The sequence below is a fragment of the Salmo salar genome, chromosome ssa13, assembly GCF_905237065.1.
Source record: "Salmo salar chromosome ssa13, Ssal_v3.1, whole genome shotgun sequence".
Lineage (NCBI taxonomy): Eukaryota > Metazoa > Chordata > Actinopteri > Salmoniformes > Salmonidae > Salmo > Salmo salar.
Genome location: NC_059454.1, coordinates 29,572,276 through 29,596,576, shown reverse-complemented (window position 1 = coordinate 29,596,576; position 24,301 = coordinate 29,572,276). Strand labels below are relative to the sequence as shown.

Below are 24,301 nucleotides of genomic sequence, written 5' to 3'. Positions count from 1 at the left end.
AGATGCAGAGCCTCGGTCTGACGCCATTAAAAGGTAATTTACCATCCTCACAAGTGCAGTCTCAGTGCTATGATGGGATCTAAAACCATACTGAAGCAGTTACTCAAGTGGTTACTCTTTCATACTTGTTAGTGTTGTTGGAAACTACACAGCCAAAAGCCTTTTTTTCTGGACCATGCAGCTTTTCAGGCAGGATTTGTCTGGTGTTCCTTAGCTTTTGTATGTTCTTACCTTTCCAACTGGCAAACTACCTATTATTGGCTAATGAAAAGCTGCCCTTTCCTGTACAGTGTTCAAAGGCTTTTGGAGTATGATCTTTTGAGGGAGAAGTGTAGTTTGATGCGGGTTCTTTACTGTTGCAGCTGAATATTTGATGCTCAACTTTTTCACAGCTGACAATGACACCACAATATGAGTCTACTATAATAGCTTTTGCTGAAGACATTTTGCAATGATTTGCAAACACTGCTAGATATTTTAAATGTTTAATTGTGTACATGGACTAGTATAAATGACAGAGTAAGAGTTAAAAAGTGTAAGAAAATGTTCACTGAGTAATAGGTAATGTAATCTTAAATATAAGATATTCTCCTTTCGCATACTGTTCATCCTTTCCAGATAATTATTTTCCAGTTGTTTTCCCACTCTGACCATGACCACCACCCTTCTGGATTCAAAAAAATGTCTATGCTCTTGAACTTGTCCAGAAAAAAATGAGTGTGTGCTTTTGAACTGGTAACACCAGACCCTCACCCTCTCTCCTGCTATGTGTACTTGTCAGTGAGACTTGGCATGTTAAAACTTAAAATAGAGTGGTGACGCGGAATCCTCTGTCATGTATCCAGTGTGGGCACAGCAAGCTCTGGTTACACAGCGCAAGCACAGTTTCATATTGCATTGGAGAGGCAGAGGGCTCCACACTTCCCACTACACCAGTCCAGTAGCTGACCAGCTTTGCCAGTCCTCAGGGATCGAGTTTGTGGAAGGGAACCATGCCTAAAGTCAATATGCCAGGTGAGTCGTTTTTCGTGGGTGCCACTGCGATTGTAGTGACAGACTGCTGCCCCACTTTCAAGCCATGCCTGAGAATGTTGATAGTCCTGTCATGCAGCATTGTAGCCAGTAGAACACAGATTTCCAGAGTGCAGTATTTTATATATGAAAACATAGTTATTTCGTAAATAGCCTTTATTCAAGTACAATGATTTCTCTCTCCAATCTTCCAGGGTTTATATTTATTTAATATCTTGTTTTTATAAGGGTGACTGCACTTCCTAATTTAACCTAGTGTTTCAACAATGATCATTAAGAAATGCTAGCAAGTTCGTTTTGCGTGACCTGGGTGGGTTGGGTTTGCTTATTTTTGACCATTCCATTGGTCATCCTAAGGAGAGGTCTCTGCCCACCCGGGGCACCGGGCCATGCAAAGGGAACCTGCGCTGTCTTTTAACAGAAAACCACCACACATGTTAATAGGCAAAAGGGGGAATTAATTGTTGACATAATTGTAATCCAAACCAAATCCTCAAGTAAGTCATGAAGCAGTCACTAACCATACTCCGTTTTGGACGAGACTGACTTTATGACCAAAATTATCCTATTTACACTTCGTAGTAAATTTTGACACTAGTATAAATGTTTGACTCCTATCGATGCCACATAGGCCAGTAAAGGGCAGTTGACCTTTAATGGACTACCCATATTTTATTGTGAATGTCAAACTCTAAATATGTGTTGGTAACTCAAATTTGTTGGACACTTACCTCTGCTGATTTGTCCCCTCATGTCTTGTCAGAAAAAGTTTTCTTTCAGACAATCCATTCAGAAATGTTAATTGTAAGGATTTATACAGGATAAAAGTTCCTAATCTCAATTTGACTCAATATCAGAAAGCTTTGATATGTTGATTGACTAATCCAGTCACACCAGGTCTTGTGGCATGAGCACAGACCAGCCAACTGTTCAGGTGATAAATTCCTATTGAGGTACTTGTCTGTCAGTACCACTTTGACGTTATAATTGGTGGGCAGAGAATTGGCTTGACAGCTTTAATACGAAGTCATTAAGGCGTAATTTGAACCTATGGACAAGCAGTCCAAATTTACAAAATTCTTCAGAGTGGTGGGGAGTCTTCCCAGTTCCAGTATATCTGTCTGAGACATGACTATATGTTACATTGAACATGCATGTGGACCAATATGCATGTGGACCACTACAGTTGAAGTCATAAGTTTACATACACCTTAGCCAAATACATTTAAACTCAGTTTCACAATTCCTGACATTTAATCCTCGTAACAATTAGGATCACCACATTATTTTAAGAATGTGAAATGTCAGAATAATAGTAGAGAGAATCATTTATTTCAGCTTTTATTTCTTTCATCACATTCCCAGTGGGTCAGAAGTTTACATACACTCAATTAGTATTTGGTAGCATTGCCTTTAAATTGTTGAACTTGGGTCAAACGTTTCGGGTTGCCTTCCACAAGCTTCCCACAATAAGTTGGGTGAATTTTGGCACATTCCTCCTGACAGAGCTGGTGTAACTGAGTCAGGTTTGTTGGCCTCCTTGCTCATACACACTTTTTCAGTTCTGCCCACATATTTTCTATAGGATTGAGATCAGGGCTTTGTGATGGCCACTCCAATACCTTGACTTTGTTGTCTTTAAGCCATTTTGCCACAACTTTGGGAGTGTGCTTGGGGTCATTGTCCATTTGGAAGACCCATTTGCAACCAAGCTTTAACTTCCTGACTGATGTCTTGAGATGTTGCTTCAATATATCAACATCATTTTCTTTCCTCATGATGCCATCTATTTTGTGAAGTGCACCAGTCCCTGCTGCAGCAAAGCACCCCCACAACATGATGCTGCCACCCCTGTGCTTCATGTTTGGGATGGTGTTCTTCGGCTTGCAAGCCTCCCCCTTTTTCCTCCAAACATAACGATGGTCATTATGGCCAAACAGTTCTGTTTTTGTTTCATCAGACCAGAGGACATTTATCCAAAAAGTACGATCTTTATCCCCATGTGCAGTTGCAAGCCGTAGTCTGGCTTTTTTAATGGCAGTTTTGGAGCAGTGGCTTCTTCCTTGCTGAGCGGCCTTTCAGGTTATGTCAATATAGGACTCATTTTATTGTGGATATAGATACATTTGTACCTGTTTCCTCCAGCATCTTCACAAGGTCCTTTGCTGTTGTTCTGGGATTGATTTGCACTTTTTGCACCAAAGTACATTCATCTCTAGGAGACAGAATGCATCTCCTTCCTGAGAGGTATGACGCCTGCGTGGTCCCATGGTGTTAATACTTGCGTACTATTGTTTGTACAGATGAACGTGGTACCTTCAGGCATTTGGAAATTGCTACCAAGGATGAACCAGGCTTGTGGAGATACACAAACATTTTTTGGGCTGATTTCTTTTGATTTTCCCATGATGTCAAGCAAAGAGGCACTGGTTTTGAAGGTAGGCCTTGAAATACATCCACAGGTACACCTCCAATTGACTCAAATGATGTCAATTAGCCTATCAGAAGCTTCTAAAACCATGACATCGTTTTCTGGAATTTTCCAAGCTGTTTAAAGGCACAGTCAACTTAGTGTATCTAAACTTCTGACCCACTGGAATTGTGATACAGTGAATGATAATTGGAATAATCTGTATGTAAACAATTGCTGGAAAAATGACTTGTGTCATGCACAAAGTAGATTTCCTAACCGACTTGCCAAAACTATAGTTTGTTAACAAGAAATTTGTGGAGTGGTTGAAAAACGAGTTTTAGTGATTCCAACCTAAGTGTATGTAAACTTCCGACTTCAACTGTATGTGTGTGATGCCTTTAAGCTGTGTTTAGACAAGTAGCCCATTTCTGATCTTTTTTGTTCTTAGGCTATTGTTATCAAAACATTTTGTTAAACAGCTGGGTCATGTGATGTCTTCCTTGTAATACCGGTACTGAATAGAACTGTATCGTCACCATCAGCACCCTGTAAGACTAACAAGTTACTGAGTGTCATTCTAATCATAAGAGGGCATTGCTGCCTAACAGAAAATCCGCGGAATTGCTCCAGCAATGTATTCAAGGCATGGTCACGGCGTTCCGCCAAGGTCTGGAATCCTTCCATAAGATCTCGAAGTAACTCCTTGTGTCTCTCAGTGGTGGCTCCTAGATAGGAGACGGCGTTGCGGAACTGGTCCAAGTCTGCCGTGTCAGTAATGGCCAGTTCGTACTATCAGGACTCAGGATAAGACCCAGATGCAGACAGTTCGATTCACAGATGTTTATTAACAAAACAGGGGTCAGGCAAATGACAGGTCAAGGGCAGGCAGAGGTCAGTAATCCAGGGCAGAGTCAGTAAGGTACAGAACATCAGGCAGGCTCAGGGTCAGGGCAGGCAGAGGTCAGTAATCCAGGGCAGAGTCAGTAAGGTACAGAACATCAGGCAGGCTCAGGGTCAGGGCAGGCACAGGTCAGTAATCCACGGCAGTGTCAGAAATGTACAGAACGGCAGGCAGGTTCAGGCAGAAAGGTCAAAACTGGAAGAACTAAACTCAGCAAAAAAAGAAACGTCTCTTTTTCAGGACCCTGTCTTTCAAAGATAATCCATAAAAATCCAAATAACATCACAGATCTTCATTGTAAAGGGTTTAAACATTGTTTCCCATGCTTGTTCAATTAACCATAAACAATTAATGAACATGCACCTGTGGAACGGTCATTAAGACAATAGCTTACAGACGGTACGCAAATTAAGGTCACAGTTATGAAAACTTAGGACACTAAAGAGGCCTTTCTACTGACTCTGAAAAACACCAAAAGAAAGATGCCCAGGGTCCCTGCTCATCTGCGTGAACGTGCCTTAGGCATGCTGCAAGGAGGCATGATGACTGCAGATGTGGCCAGGGCAATAAATTGCAATGTCCATACTGTGAGATGCCTAAGACAGCGCTACAGGGAGACAGGACGGACAGCTGATTGTCCTCGCAGTGACAGACCACGTGTAACAACAGCTGCACAGGATCGGTACATCCGAACATCACACCTGCAGGACAGGTACAGGATGGCAACAACAACTGCCCAAGTTACACCAGGAACGCACAATCCCTCCATCAGTGCTCAGACTGTCCGCAATAGGCTGAGAGACGCTGGACTGAGGGCTTGTCGGCCTGTTGTATGGCAGGTCCTCACCAGACATCACCGGCAACAATGTCGCCTATGGGCACAAACCCACCGTCGATGGACCAGACAGGACTGGCAAAAAGTGCTCTTCACTGACGAGTCGCGGTTCTGTCTCACCAGGGGTGATGGTCGGATTCGCGCTTATCGTCAAAGGAATGAGCGTTCCACTGAGTTCTGTACTCTGGAGCGGGATCGATTTGGAGGTGGAGGGTCCGTCAAAGTCTGGGGCGGTGTGTCACAGCATCATCGGACTGAGCTTGTTGTCATTGCAGGCAATCTCAATGCTGTGCATTACAGGGAAGACATCCTCTTCCCTCATGTGGTACCCTTCCTGCAGGCTCATCCTGACATGACCCTCCAGCATGACAATACCACCAGCCATACTGCTCATTCTGTGCGTGATTTCCTGCAAGACAGGAATGTCAGTGTTCTGCCATGGCCAGCGAAGAACCCGGATCTCAATCCCATTGAGCACGTTTGGGACCTGTTGGATCTGAGGGTGAGGGCTAGTGTCATTCCCCCCAGAAATGTCCGGGAACTTGCAGGTGCCTTGGTGGAAGAGTGGGGTAACATCTCACAGCAAGAACTGGCAAATATGGTGCAGTCCATGAGGAGGAGATGCACTGCAGTACTTAATGCAGCTGGTGGCCACACCAGATACTAACTGTTACTATTGATTTTGACCCCCCCCCCTTTGTTCAGGGACACATTATTCCATTTCTGTTCATTACATGTCTGTGGAACTTGTTCAGTTTATGTCTCAGTTGTTGAATCTTGGTATGTTCATACAAATATTTACACGTTAAGTTTGCTGAAAATAAACACAGTTGACAGTGAGAGGACGTTTCTTTTTTGCTGAGTTTAGAAAACAGGGCCTAGAGAGAAAAGGCGCACGGGAAAAACCACGCTGGTAGACTTGACGAGACAAGACGAACTAGCAACAGACCAACAAAAAAACACAGGTATAAATGCACAGGGGATAATGGAGAAAATGGGTGACACCTGGAGGGGGGTGGAGACAAGCACAAGACAGGTGAAACAGATTAGGGTGTGACATTTAGAAAAACATTTATTCTTCATCCAAGGATAACGTACAGAGCAGGAGTACTCAAGTACTATTTGTTAAGTTCCGGTCACACACATTTCCTAGATGGGAAACGTCTGGATGGATAATGTCATTTATCGGCGTAGTAACAGACCCCCACCTCGCAACCCATGCAACCCCAAACTCTTCACACCCCTCTTGTTGGAGGAGAGAAAATGTTACTGTTTTAAAGCTCATTTTCTGCAATTCTATGCATTCTTCCGTGTCTAATGTGTGTTTAATGATTTTTTTTTAAAATTATTTACCGAGACCTACGGTCCCTATTGACCCTGTTCTGGGTCCGGACCCGGTCTGCCAGTTGAGTATAGGGGGTATAGAGAATAAATTAATCAAAGGTGGCCTGTCTCAGTGAGTCACTGTACATGGGAATGCATGACAGGAAACTCAACAAACAAGATGCTCTTGGTACTCCAGACTTGTTTGTGCTGTGAAGGGATGAGTAAATGTTTTCTTTCCCTCATCCCCTGAATGTTGGGAATCTCATGGATGATTCTACTCTTTGCATGGATCTTAGAGATACAACATTAATAATTCCATTAAGCCTACTACTGGACTAAAATGCATGCTCAATAGAGAATCTATATTAAAAGTTGGGTTTAAAGGAGAAGTTCAGTATTTTACAACTCAACGTTGGATGGTTCCTCACCCTGAAAGTAGTTTAGGGGCTAGGAGATACTGTAATCCATGGTCCGGTTTTCTTTAAACAGCCACTACAAACTTCAGCTAACTTTAGCCAACACTAGCTAAAACTCCATGGAAGTGATAGGGGTACATTCATGCAATGTGTAATGAGGGTCGTATAAAGGGGACCAAGGCGCGGCGTGTAGAGTGCTCATATTTACTTTAATGATAACACTTAAACAAAAACAACAAAATGACAGCCAACAGTTCCGCCAGGTGATACTCACAAAACGGAAAACAACTACCCAGAAAACCCCATAGACAAACCCCAGCTTAAATATGATCACCAATTAGAGACAACACGAACCAGCTGCCTCTAATTGGAGATCATCCAAAACTCAACCTAGAAATAGAAAAACAAGAACAAAACATAGAAACAAAAAACATAGACTGCCCACCCATATCACGCCCTGACCTAACTAACCAGAGAAAAAACAACTCTCATAGGTCAGAGTGTGACACAATGTAAGAAAAAAGAAAATAAGAAAAGGCCAAATCATCACGTCAAACCAAGTTGATTTGAAATAATTTGGTCATGGATTTTAGAAAACTTGAACACATGCCCCAATTATTTAGATTTTAGCTAGCATTGGCTAAAGTTCATTTAACTTTTTAATAGCTGGTAAAAAAACAAACAAACATAGATTACAGTTAATCTTGGCCCATAGGCTACTTTCAGGGGGAGGAACCATCTAACATTAGAAATGAACCAGTGTCTGACTGACCACTATTTTAGAACCATGACATACTGTTTTGCAATAATCTTAATTTAAACATAACATGCTCCCTAAATATCATGATTCATATTCTTCCAAAAACAATGACCGGTTGCCTTACTTCTGTAAGTCATTTCTTGCTTGTTAATTAATGTTTAAACTCGATAAACATCCATTGCCGCTTTAGTTGATTTTGTTGTGTCTTTTCAGTCATGTTGTGATTCATTGTTAGTATTTCATCAACACATTTATGAGTTAACTCAATTGACTATCATTATGTTCATTATCTCATGCTGAATCCTTGGATGGTTACATGTTGCATTTCTAAATGGGAAAAGGGTTTTCTGTCATTTGATCAAATGAAACAGACCAGGGAAGGGTGTCTCATTCATTTTAATGTGTAATAACATTATCTAACTCATTAATTTAATTCGTAACCTGATTTTATTTTGTTTCATTGGTTCCCTTTTGGTTTATCCTCTCCTCTCCTGCTGCGGAATGCAGTATCAGGTCAAAGTAAGTATGAAGGGTGAGAAGAAGACAGCAATCCTAGAGTAGCCTGACCCTGCATGTATGTCCCACCATTGAAATGTGTGACTGCCAACATTCATTCACTCACTTATTTGTCATAGAATAGAGTTTGCAGTGGATGCTAGACAAATGAATAAGTCAATAAATGTATCAGTCTGATGGCGCATGAGGTTTCTGGGCCTTGTTGAGTCCAGAGATACTCTGACTCCATGAACAAGATAGGCCAAGAGTTTCTGCAGTTGTGCAGTATCACAGCCTCTTTTGTCTTGTTTGGCTCTAGAAGGCTGTTTTGTTTGTACTGTAGATATTTGATGTATCAGTAGAGCAAGCTTTTGAGTGCTTATGTGAGTCGTCGGGCCCTATTGTTTGTGCTGGATTACTGTAGCTCTGTGTGCATGGAACCTTGTGTTACCAGTCCAAGCTAGTGCTCAGAGCTGTGGGAGTTGACGTTGGACCAAGTTCTGCTTGGTCTTATACACACAAAGCATGTGCTGCTGGGGAGTGTTTTGAACTGTTGCAATAAGGTATGTCTAATGTTTCCTTCTGTGGTACTACCTCGGTGTTTACAAGATCATTTCAACCAATAATTTAAATCATGATGGATTTGACCATCCTAGCTTGCTTGATCATTCACACCTGTTGTATCTATGCTGTTGATAGCTTGTTTCATGTTCAGTGCTTGTTTCAGGTCAGCGCTCCATGTTGTCCATTTCATTGCATCATGTCCTGTGTAGTGAACTTAAAAGCTTTTGGGAAACAAGATGTTATGTGGCATATGACATAAGAAAAGTTCACACTTAGTAACTTGCTATTACCTTGCAAAAAACGGGGTGGGTAACACGTTTGTATATGTTTCTGCCAGAGACCGATGAGCACATGCGTGCCTTTGCAGAGGAAGTCTTTGCATCTGAGACCAAAGGTGAGGGCGTCCGCGATGAGATTTCCTTGTTTGAAGAGCAAGATGACTGTCCCATCCTAAAACAGGAAATGGCCTACCACCTGCACACTGAAGAAGATATTGAGAAACGGTGGGTATTAGCAGAGAGGAAGATGTGAAATAGAGGGTTTACTCCTGATATAAGTGGACGCACATGGCATTTCATCAACTTATATACACTACCATTCAAAAGTTTGGGGTCACTTACAAATGTCCTTGTTATTGAAAGAAAAGCACATTTTTTGTCCATTAAAATAACATAAAATATATCAGAAATACAGTGTAGACATTGTTAATGTTGTAAATGACTATTGTAGCTGGAAACGACAGATTTTTTTTATGGAATATCTACATAGGCGTACAGAGGCCCGTTATCAGCAACCATCACTCCTGTGTTCCAATGGTACGTTGTGTTAGCTAATCCAAGTTTACAATTTTAAAAGGCTAATTGATCATTAGAAAACCCTTTTGCAATTATGTTAGCACAGCTGAAAACTGTTGTGCTAATTAAAGAAGCAATAAAACTGGCATTCTTTAGACTAGTTGAGTATCTGGAGCCTCGTCATTTGTGGGTTCAATTACAGGCTCAAAATGGCCAGAAACAAATAACTTTCTTCTGAAACTCATCAGTCTTTTCTTGAACTTGAAATGAAGGCTATTCCATGCGAGAAATTGCCAAGAAACTGAAGATCTCGTACAATGCTGTGTACTACTCCCTTCTCAGAACAGCGCAAACTGGCTCTAACCAGAATAGAAAGAGGAGTGGGAGGCCCCGGTGCACAACTGAGCAAGAGGACAAGTACATTTGAGTGTCTAGTTTGATAAAGCGCTGTTCTGTGAAGGGAGTAGTACACAGCGTTGCACGAGATCATCAGTTTATTGTAAATTTCTCTCATGGAATAGCCTTCATTTCTCAGAAAAAGAATAGACTGATGAGTTTCAGAAGAAAGTCCTTTGTTTCTGGCCATTTTGAGCTTGTAATTGAACCCACAAATGCTGATGCTCCAGATACTCAACTAGTCTAAAGAAGGCCCATTTTATTGCTTCTTTAATTAGCACGAGAGTTTCAGCTGTGCTAACATAATTGCAAAAGGGTTTTCTAATGATCAATTAGCCTTTTAAAATGATAAACTTGGATTAGCTAACACAACGTGCCATTGGAACACAGGAGTGGTGGTTGCTTAATAACGGGCCTCTGTATGCCTATGTAGATATTCCATAACAAATCAGCCGTTTCCAGCTACAATAGTCCTTTACAACATTAACAATGTCTACACTGTATTTCTGATCAATTTGATGTTATTTTAATGGACAAAAAATGTGCTTTTCTTTCAAAAACAAGGACATTTCTAAGTGACCCCAAACTTTTGAACGGTAGTATATATATAATATATACAATACCAGTCAAAAGTTTGGACACACCTACTCATTCAAAGGTTTTTCTTTATTTTTACTATTTTCTACATTGTTGAATAGTGAAGACATCAAAACTATGAAATAACACATGAGGAATCATGTAGTAACCAAAAAAGTGTTCAACAAATCAAAATATATTTTCTATTTGAGATTCTTCAAAGTAGCCACCCTTTGCCTTGATGACAGCTTTGCACACTCTTGGAATTCTCTCAACCAGCTTCATGAGGTAGTCACCTGGAATGCATTTCAATTAACAGGTGTGCCTTGTTAAAGGTTAATTGTAGAATTTCTAAAGGTTAATTGTAGAATTTCAGGTGTGCCTGGGTAAAAGTTAATTTGTCAAATTTCTTTACTTCTTAATGCATTTGAGCCAATCAGTTGTGTTGTGACAAGGTACGGAGGGTATACAGAAGATTTACGTATTTGGTAAAAGACCAAGTCCATATTATGGCAAGAACAGCTCAAATAAGCAAAGAGAAACGACAGTCCATCATTACTTTAAGACATGAAGGCCAGTCAATCCGGAACATTTCAAGAACTTTGAAAATTTCTTCAAGTGCAGTCGCAAAAACCATCAAGCGCTATAATGAAACTGGCTCTCATGAGGACCGCCACAGGAAAGGAAGACCCAGAGTTACTTCTGCTGCAGAGGATAAGTTCATTAGAGTTACCAGCCTCAGAAATTTCTGCCGAAATAAATGCTTCACAGAGCTCAAGTAACAGACACATCTCAACATCAACTGTTCAGAGGAGACTGTGTGAATCAGGCCTTCATGGTCAAATTGCTGCAAAGAAACCACTACTAAAGGACACCAATAATAAGAAGAGACATGCTTGGGCCAAGAAACACGAGCAATGGACATTAAACCTTTCGTCTGATGAGTCCAAATTTGAGATTTTGAGTTCCAACCGCTGTGTCTAGGTGAATGGATGATCTCTGCATGTGTGGTTCTCACTGTGAAGCATGGAAGAGGAGGTGTGATGGTGTTGGGGTGCTTTGCTGGTGACACTGTCTGTGATTTATTCAGAATGCAAGGCACACAACCAGCATGGCTACCACAGCATTCTGCAGCGATTCACCATCCCATCTGGTTTGCGCTTAGTGGGACTATCATTTGTTTTTCAACAGGACAATGACCCAAAACACACCTCCAGGCTGTGTAAGGGCTATTTGACCAAGAAAGAGAGTGATGGAGTGCTGCATTAGATGCCTCCACAATCACCCGACCTCAACCCAATTGAAATGGTTTGGGGTGAGTTGGACCGCAGAGTGAAGGAAAAGCAGCCAACAAGTGCTCAGCATATGTGGGAACTCCTTTAAGACTGTTGGAAAAGCATTCCTTATGCAGCTGGTTGAGAGAATGCTAAGAGTATGCAAAGCTGTCATCAAGGCAAAGGGTGGCTACTTTGAAGAATTTAAAATACAAAATATATATTTTGATTTGTTTAACACTTTTTTGGTTACTTCATGATTCCATATGTATTATTTCATAGTTTTGATGTCTTCACTATTATTCTACAGCGTAGAAAATTGTAAAATAAAGAAAAACGCTTGAATGAGTAGGTGTGTCCAAACATGACTAGTACTGTGTGTGTATATATATAAAAAATAGTTGTGCCTCGTCAATATAATAGGGGAGAGGCGATAAGGACACGCCCAGTCCCCAAAATGTATTAAATAGAGAGAGCAATAGTAATAGCTTCTTTTTTGTAGGCACTAACTCCGACCATGGTTGTTTAACATTTTTTAGTTTTTGGATAAACACCGAAAATAATGTCTGTGGTAAACACAGGCTTAGGAGATCTTATACGTTTTGTTCTATGATCATCTTCATCGGATAACGTAACTTTTTGTGAATTTTGAAGCGTGTATATAATTGTTAAAATCACGTAAAGCACAAAGGCTTCATAATTAAAAAAGGTCATGTTAACTGACTTATATCAAAGGACAAAACGTATGAGATTTCCTAAGCCTGTGTTATCCTCGGCGTTTATCTAAAAAACCATAGGAATGGCTGAACGAACCAGAGGTAACTCATTAACGTTTTTTTAGGACTACAACAAGCTCTATGTCGCGCTTGAATGGTGACGAACAAATTCAGTTCAGTCAGTCGTTCTAATGACTCCCCCCGCCGCTTGTGGCTAGAAACTTCAGCCTGAATGCGAAACTTGTCTGCCGAAGTTGGGACTTGAGACAGTGTTTAGAATCATTCCGTTTTCATTAGAGTAACTGTTCGTTTATTTTTTTTTACAACAATGTATTCGTTAATAATTGCTTTGTACATTGGTCGGTGAACATCGCTACCTATAAATGTGCTTTAGGTGTTACACTGGCCTGATATTGCCTGCTACACAAGCAAGCTACTTTCCCATCCTTACTACCGGACAGCAGTGCTCGGCAAGTGGGAGCGAAGGACCCTGTCCCCGGCGTGTTGTTGTGTTGCAGCGTGCAGCGCAAACGCTCCCCATTGAGAAAGTAGACAATCACGGTGACATCCAGATAGTTACTACCAATATTACAATTTATTTCTCGTGTAGGCTGTTATCCTACTCTAAAAAGAATCAAGTGGGATGGAAAAAATTGGCTACGTTAGCTACCGCCAGCGACGTGATAAAGATGCGCAGTGGGAAGCACCTTGATAACAGACCTTTGCACTGGTCATTCGCACTAGCTTGTCGTTACGTTAGCTAATCAAATCAAACTTTATTTGTCACATGTGCCGAGTACAACAAGTGTAGACCTTACTGTGAAACGCTTACTTACAAGCCCTTAACCAACAGTGCAGTTCAAGAAGAGTTAAGAATATATTTACCAAATAAACTAAAGTAAAAAGTAACACAATAACGAGGCTATATACGGGGTACCAAGTCAGTGTGCTGGGATACAGGTTAGTTGAGGTAATTTGTACATGTAGGTAGGGGTGTAAATGTAGCAGCAGTGTACAAAACAAATGGAGAGGGGTGTCAATTTAAATAGTCCTGTGGCCATTTGATGAATTGTTCAGCAGACTCATCTTGGGGGTAGAAGTTGTTAAGGAGCCTTTTGGTCCTGGACTTGGAGCTCCAGTACCGCTTGCAATGCGGTAGCAGAGAGAACAGTCTATGACTTTGGTGACTGGAGTCTCTGACAATTTTATTGGCTTTCCTCTGACACCGCCTATTATATAGGTCCTGGGTGACAGGGAGCGTGGCCCCAGTGATGTACTGGGCCGTACGCACTGCCCTCTGTAGCGCCTTACGGTCAGATCCCGAGCAGTTGCCCTACCAGGCGGTGATGCAACCGGTCAGGATGCTCTCGATGGTGCAGCTGCAGAACATTTAATTGGCATGTCACGGTGATATCCAGATGGTGACCAATACAAGTTATTTCTCCCTCGCCCATTGAACTAAATATCACTTTATTTTACCAGTTTTGACTAGCGCCATGCTGCTGCTGTTGCCAAGCCAGCTAACCAGCATAAACTAACTAGCTGGGATGGGCTCATCAGGACGACGGTATGACTGACTGAACCGAATCCATTCGTCTCAGCTGTGTGACATATGTCATCAATTTGGGTGTACCAGGCATGTCCATATAGTCTCGCCCTTTGCCTTATCACTAAATCCACTCTTTGTCTGTCGCACCTCCCCTGTTGCTCGGCAGTAAGAAGAGACTGCAAAAGTCTCGCATCATGACTTTGCCTCCGTCCATGAGTGACCAGGCCAGGAAGGTGCTGGCACCTGTGGCGGAGGTGTTGTTGGACACCCCAACCTACCTAGAAGTGCCTGACTTCCAGAGAGTGGCCATCATTGGAGACTACGCCTCTGGGGTATTATATCTTAGCTATGTAGCCTATGTTTCTCTCTTATCCAGGTTAGACTTATTGAGATCAAATCCCCTTTGCAAGAGAGACCTGGTCCAACAGGATGGACCTGCTCATAAACTCATACATAACACATTATTACATTTACATTACATTATCTATACTGCCTCCTCCCTCTCCTCCTCAAATAGCAGCAAATGTCTTGTGGCCCTGGGTGTGAACTTGACCCAGGGCCACTGGGTCATTGACCTCCTGTAGGGAAGCCTCCTCAAGGAATAGATCCCTCTACGCTGTAGACTAGGAGCCCACAGCGGATGCCTGGGTTTAAGTAAAAAAATGTCTCTGACATTTTCAGAGAGAAATCATAAGGAGGATGTGGGGCCTGCTTATCAAACTGTTTGTAGTTCACTTTCCCCTCTGCCAACTTAAGCATTACTACATAACCCACTAATGAATATTATCAAATTATTTGGTCCCATTGTAAACTGACAACTTGCTGACAATTATCCATTTGTGTTAGATCAGTGATTACTTCAAGGGATGGAAGGATGCATTTATTTTTTTAAAGTATTGGAACAGGGCACTTATTCCATCATTCCCCTTGCTACTCATAGGTAACCATGGATGACTTTGAGATTTCCTGTAAGGGTGTGTACCGTGCTCTGACCATCAGAGAGAAGTACATGAGGCTGGCCTACCAGCGCTTCCCCCTCACCACATCCCAGTACCTGAGGGACATTGAGGGAGAGCCCTTTAAGCCTGAACACTCCGTGCAACCAGGTAAGTGAATAGGCTGGCAAGTGTGATGTCTGGGGTATGAATGCAGTAGTTTCTCGTGACAAATGATTACTGCCAAGAAAGTATCTAACAGCTACCATTTTGTTTGCCAGTCTTCACATCCCCACCCAAGGAGGGCGAGGACCCCTTCAACACCAAGTGCCTGCCCGAAAACCTGAGCTGGGTAGCGCGTATGAAGGACGGTGTCATCTATGTGTACAAAGACGCAGCAGAGGCCGACCAACACAAACCCATCGAGAACATGCCCGCCCCCCACTACGAAACCTTCATTGACGACATGAACTTCCTCATTGCTCTGATTGCACAGGGCCCAACGTGAGTTTTACTGCACAATGGGAGGTTAACTCCAACCTAATGTCATTACAAGACACTTCCGGCCAAATGTGAAGAGTCTGGTGGACCAAAGTGGCAAACCTGGCCTTGGTTAGCCAATACAGAACTTCTTCGATGAGGTTTAACGGCAGTTGGCATCCAATACCTTTTGCATTACCGCCACCTACTAGACTGGAGTACAACTCCCTTATACTTTGCTTGAAAGAATAAATAAATAGTACCCTACCATCTAACACCACACTCACAAATAATACAAAAGGACACCACCCTTCTCTACTATTTAAATCTATTAAGTCCTACCTCAGGCCAACAACCTGAAAGGATTGGACACCACCACTTAACACACCCTGTAACTCTTCTGATGTCAAGTCTCACACACCCAAATACCTCTCTGCAGCTGCCACCACAACCTCAATTTTCTGCGACTTACGTTCCATCCCTGTAGTACAGTTGAAAACCATTGCTGTAAATGCAAAAAATCCAATCTTACTGAATAATATATATCACTTGTTGGCCTATCCCTCTGTACTGGTACAGATCTACTACTCACACCACTCCTCCCAGGATCCCTCCTCTTTGACCCATCTTCCTCAACTTTCTTCACTGCCTCAGCATATGACAACTTCTGCACTACTCTAACCCTGGAAACCTCAACCTGCCTCTCTCACACAGGACATTTCTGACCCCCAACCCCATGGGCACCCTTACAATTAACACATACCACTACCTTCCCCAATGCTACATATTCCTTTGTCTCATGCCTTTCTGCACACTTCTCACACCTAGTAACCTCCCTCCTACACACTGCTGCCACATGCCCATAAGCTTGACACATGTAACAACGTAATGTATTCAGCACAAAAGCTTGTACAGGATAACTTATATATCCTAACATCACTTTGTCGGGCAAAGACTCAACATAAAAATTCAAAAGAACAGACAATGACTCTTTTGTTTCACCACTCACGCCACCCTGTCTGCGTCGCACCAAACGACGAGCATCACAAACTCTGGGAATCTTCCCTTTCAGTTGGTCAACTTTTACATGTCCTGCTACATCAGTAATCACTCTTTTCAATGGTGCCCTTTTCTTGAGAGCAAAACAATTCAATTTTTTTTGCCCCCATTCGTTTAACGCGGATCACCTTCTGCCTCTGACCAGCAGAAACACAAACAATTATCAAAAGACCACTTCTGGTTACCCTCGCCGATTCCACAGCACCCAACTCTGTTTTTACACACCCTGAAACCACAAATGGATCAGCCAAAAGGCTAGGGGCCACTTTTTCCAAAAACTTCACTCCTACTGTCACAGGCTCATCTTTATCCTGACCCTCGGTGCAAGCCTCGGGATCTGAGAACTTCACCACACCTACCACCTCCAGTACTTTGACCTCATTCAGTTCCATTTCTCCTCCTGTCTTCAGCTCACTCTGCTTACACTTTCTACCATTCTTCTTTAACAAACCATCTCCATTTTCCTGCTATTTTTAACCTACTCAAGCTCACCCTATTCCTCCCTCTCTCTCTTTGACCTCCTCTTTTTCCCTCCATTCCTCCTCCATATTCCAAGTATGCGTCTCCTTAAGATAATACTGCACTTCTCCTGACATACATCTTGATCTTGTCTTCTCAAGGGACGCCATTTAACCAGCTGTCACAATTTCCGTATAATCAGCACAAACCCCGTGGGATCACCAATACAGAATGATCAGGAGAAACTCCTGACACACAGGCATTGGCTTAATCTACCAACCAATCATCTCCCACAACCCCTTCCTCTTCACCCTCCCCGGTACGTGTCTTGTGCGCAACACAAATTCCTGCCTGGGTCTTGCCTCCATTTGGAGCCACGCCACGCAGTCATGTGATTCGTTAATTTAATTACAAATACTTTAATCAGTAAGGTCACTCCCATTGAATTCTGTTGTCACTCCCACTAAGGCCAACTTTTAAACGTTGATGTTTTAAAAAAAATTGTCATTTAGCAGACATACTTATCCAGAGCGACTTGCAGTAGTGAGTGCATTCATTTTCATATTTGTTCATACGAGTCCCCCATGGGAGTTAAACCCACAACCCTGGCTATGCTCTACCAACTGAGCTCACGGGACTATGTCCTATGCTTATATGCACTTAGCCCAAGAATGTACTCTTAAGGAGTGTAGGCGAGCCTACCGTTACTCCATAAAGACCTAACTCTATAAAGGTGTGTAGTAATTTTTTTATTTTTTATTATTTCTCGCTGATATCAAAGATATATTCCACAAGCTATGCGTGTTCATGTTCAGACAGAGCATCGGGCCTTTTAACACAAGTCTCCCTAGAAGAAGATACCTTCATCAATAGACGCTAAAGGTAGTTAGCATCTATGAATTTGGTAATATGTGCTGTGCGCAATAGCCTGGGAGCGAGGTTAACTCCAACCCAGCAGAGCCACAGCAGTGTGTATGTGCTGGCTTTTGATCCAACCCTGCTTAAACACTTGCATCAAGTGAGCTAGGCTGCGTTTACACAGGCAGACCATTTCTGATCTTTTTTTTCTTTCCACTAATTTGTCTTTTGACCAATCAGATCAGCTTTTTCCAATAATTGGGCAAAAGATTAGAATTGGGCTGCCTGTGTAAATGCAGCCTTAGGGCTGGTCTGGAACAAATAATCCAACATATGGACTACATATCACACCACGAAATGCCTAACAACTTTACAAGATCCACATTACATTTTTGTCTGTCTTTCCTGGGTGCCAGTAAGACATACAGTCACCGTCGTCTGAAGTTTCTCATGTCCAAGTTCAACGTGCATGAGATGCTGAACGAGATGGAGGAGATGAAGGAGCTGAAGCTGAACCCCCATAGGGACTTCTACAACTGCAGGAAGGTAGATAGCTACCACCTTACAAAACATATTAGTATTAGCCTAGCTTATTAAACCTCCTAAGACCTCTTGGTGTAATGGTTAAGGTGCTGGCTTAACACACATGCACAACCAGACATTGATTTATTGATCGGAAATTACAGAACAATTAATTACTAGGATTTTCTGCCTGTAGCAACAATAGTGGATAATGCTGAAAATACCGGTAAAAGCAGGTTTTGGCTAGGTAGTATACAGTTTGTCAGAATTTACTTTTTGTAGCCGGTTAGGAGAATTAGATTAAAGTTAGGAAAAGGGTTAGCTGAAATGCAACAACAACAAAAAAGCACATTTTTGGCGTCAATTTGACATAAGCTGTATCCTCCCTAGCCATGAACGTAAAAGCACAGTGCCTCCATTTCTGCACTTAAAAGTGGGGCCCTAGACATGGTCAATCACAGAGCACATTCAACACTGAAAACAACTGCCTGTAACAGGGAAATCTTCACCCTGTTACACCAGTTTCATTTCATTGATAAAAATGACAGCAATAACAAAATTACAAAAAAGACCTTTCAACAGATATCTTATATTTGTGAATGCAAAAGACGTCTATGGGCTTTAGAGTAGGCTACTTTAACTTCCTACAACCTGGGTGCGACTTCCGCTTCTGCTCCCAAATAGCAAATGTTGTGTGCTCTGCTCCCCCTGTTGTTCAAGCAGTGTCAATACACCACAAAGAGAACTCATAATAACTTGTCAGTAACTCATAACTATTTTTTCTCTTAACTCCTGTGTGTGCTGTTGTAGGTGGACACCCACATCCATGCAGCTGCCTGCATGAACCAGAAGCACCTCCTGCGCTTCATCAAGAAGTCGTACAGGGTGGACGCTGACCGTGTAGTGCAAAATATTAAGGGCAAAGATGTGACCATGAAGGAACTGTTTGCCAACCTCAACCTACACCCCTATGATCTCACTGTCGATTCCCTAGATGTGCACGCTGTGAGTCCTACCTCTAGCTAGTGTAGCGTTCAAAGGGGAAATGCAGTCCTGTGGCCAAAATGAAAGTGTGCTACTACCTCCTGTGTAATAAAGTTCCAAATCTCTTGGCAGAAGCCGTAGAATGCTTATACAGTAAAATGCATATAGTGAAACAATATGCAGCTTTGATATTTTGATTATTTTTCCATTGCCAGTATGTACATTCCCTGGTCTTACATGCTTCTCTCACCCTCTTCTCTCAAGGGCAGACAAACCTTTCAGCGTTTTGACAAGTTCAATGCCAAGTACAACCCTGTGGGAGCCAGTGAGCTGCGTGACCTGTACATGAAGACAGAGAACCACATCGACGGAGAGTACTTTGCCAGGATCATTAAGGTTAGACTCTGTTATGGCTGAGTTAGTATCCCTTTTGTAAACACTGCTTAATTACAACCAGCTAATTCTCAATTTTTTCGCACCCAGGAAGTGGCATCGGACCTGGAGGATGCCAGGTACCAATATGCCGAACCCCGTCTTTCCATCTATGGCTGTAAACCTAACGAGTGGGCCAAGCTCTCCGGCTGGTTCAACAAGCATAGAGTCTTCTCCCCTCAACTCAAGTGGATGATTCAAGTGCCCAGGATCTAGTAAGTTCTATCCCTCTGTTCATCAGTGAATGTACTTCCCTCTTTCTGTACCCTTTTTACGATTAGATTCTTCAGGAAGTGTTAGAAATACTAGAGGCATGGATATACAGAGTTTGGCAAACTCAGTCAAAAATGATACTATTTTATGAGCGTCACGTTGGCACTGAAAGTAAAAAACAAAACCTGAACAGAATATATTTTTAAATGGCTCTCTAAATAATGATATTCGTGCATTTAGAATAATGTCTGACTAACTACTAACTGCTCATTCTCTGTACTTCCACCTCAGTGACATCTTTAGAGGCAGGAACTTTGTGCCCCACTTTGGAAAGATGCTGGAGAACATCTTCATGCCTATTTTCCAGGCCACCATCGAACCCCACGCCAACCCTGAGCTCAGCATCTTCCTCAAGCATGTGAGTGAGACTGGCATGAGAGACCAGGGATAAAGGAGGTTTACATTTTTTATTTATGATTTCAAGGGCTATTTCACTCGAATGTCCTAATTCATGATTGTTCTCCAGCCTTGATGGAAATGTTTTCAGAAGGGAGGAATTCGATTTTTAAAATTTGACATTTTCAATCACTTTATAAAAAGAAAAATTGGTATGTCGAAAATGCATCGAATATCAAGGCAATCTCTTAATTCTCCATCTTTCTCTGTTCTGTAGGTGACAGGTTTCGACAGTGTGGATGACGAGTCCAAGCACAGTGGTCACATGTTCTGCACCAAGAGCCCCAAGCCAGAGGAGTGGGACATTGTCAAGAACCCCTCCTACAGCTACTACATCTACTACATGTATGCCAACATCACTATGATCAACCACTTACGCAAGTGAGTATCACATGTCAAATCACAATCCACATGTCCTTCAAGAAATTGTTTCAGAAAAAGTAAAAACCAAACATGATACACCCGTATCATTATCAGTGTCTTACAGTACATGGCCATCATTCTGTCTCTGAGTCTGTGTTTATGTTTGCTTCCTAGAGCTAGGGGAATGAACACCTTCCAGTTCAGGCCCCACTGTGGAGAGGCTGGAGCCGTCACCCATCTGCTGGCCTCCTTCATGACCGCTGACAACATCTCTCACGGCCTCAATCTCAAGAAGGTCAGTAGCCTCTCCAAACAAAATAGCCCCCTCTCTTTGGCACCATCAACACATGACACAACTAACTCCAACGGTCTTAATGTTGATGTTTATATTTAACACTCCCACCCAACAGAGCCCCGTGTTGCAGTACCTCTACTTCCTGGCCCAGATTCCCATTGCCATGTCTCCACTCAGCAACAACAGTCTCTTCCTGGAGTATGCCAAGAATCCTGTTCTGGAGTTCCTCAAGAAGGGCCTGATCGTCTCCCTGTCCACTGATGACCCTATGCAGTTCCACTACACCAAGGTGAGGCCAAACTGGGTGCCCGTCCGGTACTGTCTGTGTTGTGTAGGACGATCTGTATGTTTGGGGCTCTCTTGGTTCCCGTGTGGTCCCGTGTGGCTCAGTTGGTAGAGCATGGTGTTTGCAACGCCAAGGTTGTGGGTTTGATTCCCATGGGGGACCAGTATGGGGGAAAAAAAGAGAAATGTATGAAATGTATGCATTCACTACTGTAAGTTGCTCTGGATAACAGCGTCTGCTATATGACTAAAATGTAAATGTAAAATGTTCATGTTGGTGCATTTCGTGCCAATCAACTGACCTAGGGTGCCGTTCATTGGTTTAACCTTTAAGTTCAAAATGGCAATGGTTGATAGAGAGTAAGCGAGATGCCCAGCTCACTTTGCTCTGACTGTGTGTCCTCAGGAGCCCCTGATGGAGGAGTACGCCATTGCAGCCCAGGTGTTCAAGCTCAGCACCTGTGACATGTGTGAGATCTCCAGGAACAGTGTGCTGCAGAGTGGCCTGTCTGATGAGGTAACAAACACAACAGATGACAAACAGGATAAACAATATACTGCCTCAGAGACCCACAATTTATCCACACTGTGTCAATATATCTATATATACAGTTGAAGTCGGAAGTTTACATACACTTAGGTTGGAGTCATTAAAACTTGTTTTTCAACCACTTCACAAAATTCTTGCTAACAAACTATAGTTTTGACAAGTCGGTAAGGACATCTACTTTGTGCATGACACAAGTCATTTTTCCAACAATCTTTACAGACAGATTATTTCACTTATAATTCACTGTATCACAATTCCAGTGGGTCAGAAGTTTACATACACTAAATTGACTGTGCCTTTAAACAGCTTGGAAAATTCCAGAAAATTATGTCATGGCTTTAGAAGCTTCTGATAGGCTAATTGACATCATTTGAGTCAATTGGAGGTGTACCTGTGGATGTATTTCAAGGCTTACCTTCAAACTCAGTGCCTCTTTGCTTGACATCATGGGAAAATCAAAAGAAATCAGCCAAGACCTCAGAATAAATATTGTAGACCTCCACAAATCTGTTTCATCCTTGCGAGCAATTTCCAAATGCCTGAAGGTACCACGTTCATCTGTACAAACAATAGTATGCAAGTATAAACACCATGGGACCACGCAGCCATCATACCGCTCAGGAAGGAGACGCGTTCTGTCTCCTAGAGATGAATGTACTTTGGTGCGAAAAGTGCAAATCAATCCCAGAACAACAGCAAAGGACCTTGTGAAGATGCTGGAGGAAACAGGTACAAATGTATCTATATCCACAGTAAAACGAGTCCTATATCGACATAACCTGAAAAGCCGCTCAGCAAGGAAGAAGCCACTGTTCCAAAACCGCCATAAAAAAGCCAGACTACGGTTTGCAACTGCACATGGGGACAAAGATCGTACTTTTTGGAGAAATGTCCTCTGGTCTGATGATACAAAAATAGAACTGTTTGGCCATAATTACCATCGTTATGTTTGGAGGAAAAGGGGGGAGGCTTGCAAGCCGAAGAACACCATCCCAACCGTGAAGCACGGGGGTGGCAGCATCATGTTTTCGGGGTGCTTTGTTGCAGGAGGGACTGGTGCCCTTCACAAAATAGATGGCATCATGAGGGAGGAAAGTATGTGGATATATTGAAGCAACATCTCAAGACATCAGTCAGGAAGTTAAAGCTTGGTCTCAAATGGGTCTTCCAAATGGACAATGACCCCAAGCATACTTCCAAAGTTGTGGCAAAATGGCTTAAGGACAACAAAGTCAAGGTATTGGAGTGGCCATCACAAAGCCCTGACCTCAATCCTGTAGAATATTTGTGGACAGAACTGAAAAAGCATGTGCGAGCAAGGAGGCCTACAAACCTGACTCAGTTACACCAGCTCTGTCAGGAGGAATGGGCGAAAATTCACCCATTATTTTGGGAAGCTTGTGGAAGGCTACCCAAAATGTTTGACCCAAGTTAAATAATTTAAAGGCAATGCTACCAAATACTAATTGAGTGTATGTGAACTTCTGACCCACTGGGAATGTGATGAAAGAAATAAAAGCTGAAATAAATCATTCTCTACTATTATTCTGACATTTCACATTCTTAAAATAAAGTGGTGATCCTAACTGAACTAAGACAGGGAATTTTTACCAGGATTAAATGTCAGGAATTGTGAAAAACTGAGTTTAAATGTATTTGGCTAAGGTGTATGTAAACTTCCGACTTAAACTGTAAATATTTTTACAAAGACATGCCATGATTCATGGCTAATTTCAGGCTTTCCCATACACAATAAAGCAATGTGTTGGATTACACAACACTGTTGTAGACTGCCATGGCTAAGTTTTGTCAGAACCAAAACGTGTTGCCTTGGGTTTTTATCTACAGGAGAAGACTCACTTTCTGGGTGCCGACTATCTGAAGGAGGGCCCTGAGGGCAATGACATCCGCAAGACCAATGTGGCCCAGATCCGTATGGCCTATCGCTACGAGACACTGTGCTATGAGCTCAACCTCATCAAGGAGGGTCTGAAGACTGACTGATAAATCTTAGATTTGATGTTTTATGTTGACAGCCCCTGCTAAATGTATCGATTCTTTAAGACAAAACCTTATTGTGTACTAGTGTTCTCTCATGGCAAACCACATGGTCTATTTATTAGAATGGGTCATGTGTTTTTAGTGTTATCTCGGGGCTGTGGTCAACTCCGTTAAATGTAACAGGTTGCGTATGTAGTGATCATCCTGTATGATGTATTCCATCTTTTCATTTAATTGGTTTCACTGTTCTTTTACTTGTTTATGTGAAAACACATTTCATGCTTAATGTGCCTATTGTGGGATGACACTGTTACAATAATGATTTGAAACAAATAAATTAAATGTCAAATGGTTTAATTTGA

At 42.2% G+C, this 24,301-nt stretch overlaps 1 protein-coding gene across 2 annotated transcripts; it reads left to right on the top strand.

The window, feature by feature from the left end:
• The first annotated feature begins 861 nt into the window (after window positions 1-861).
• On the top strand, window positions 862-24,301 carry LOC106566847 (AMP deaminase 1). Of its 2 annotated transcripts, XM_014135321.2 has the most exons (16): window positions 862-1,014; window positions 8,191-8,202; window positions 9,080-9,245; window positions 14,214-14,379; window positions 14,988-15,153; window positions 15,264-15,486; window positions 18,255-18,384; window positions 19,171-19,365; window positions 19,609-19,740; window positions 19,828-19,991; window positions 20,281-20,407; window positions 20,663-20,826; window positions 20,983-21,103; window positions 21,219-21,392; window positions 21,795-21,905; window positions 23,787-24,301. In XM_014135321.2, exons 1-16 carry the CDS (start codon window positions 993-995, stop codon window positions 23,940-23,942), a joined length of 2,229 nt encoding a protein of 742 aa, XP_013990796.1. In that variant the 5' UTR covers window positions 862-992; the 3' UTR covers window positions 23,943-24,301. The 2 variants fall into 2 exon arrangements, with proteins under 2 accessions (XP_013990796.1, XP_013990798.1); XM_014135323.2 differs by lacking the exon at window positions 8,191-8,202 and having other exon boundaries at window positions 884-1,014.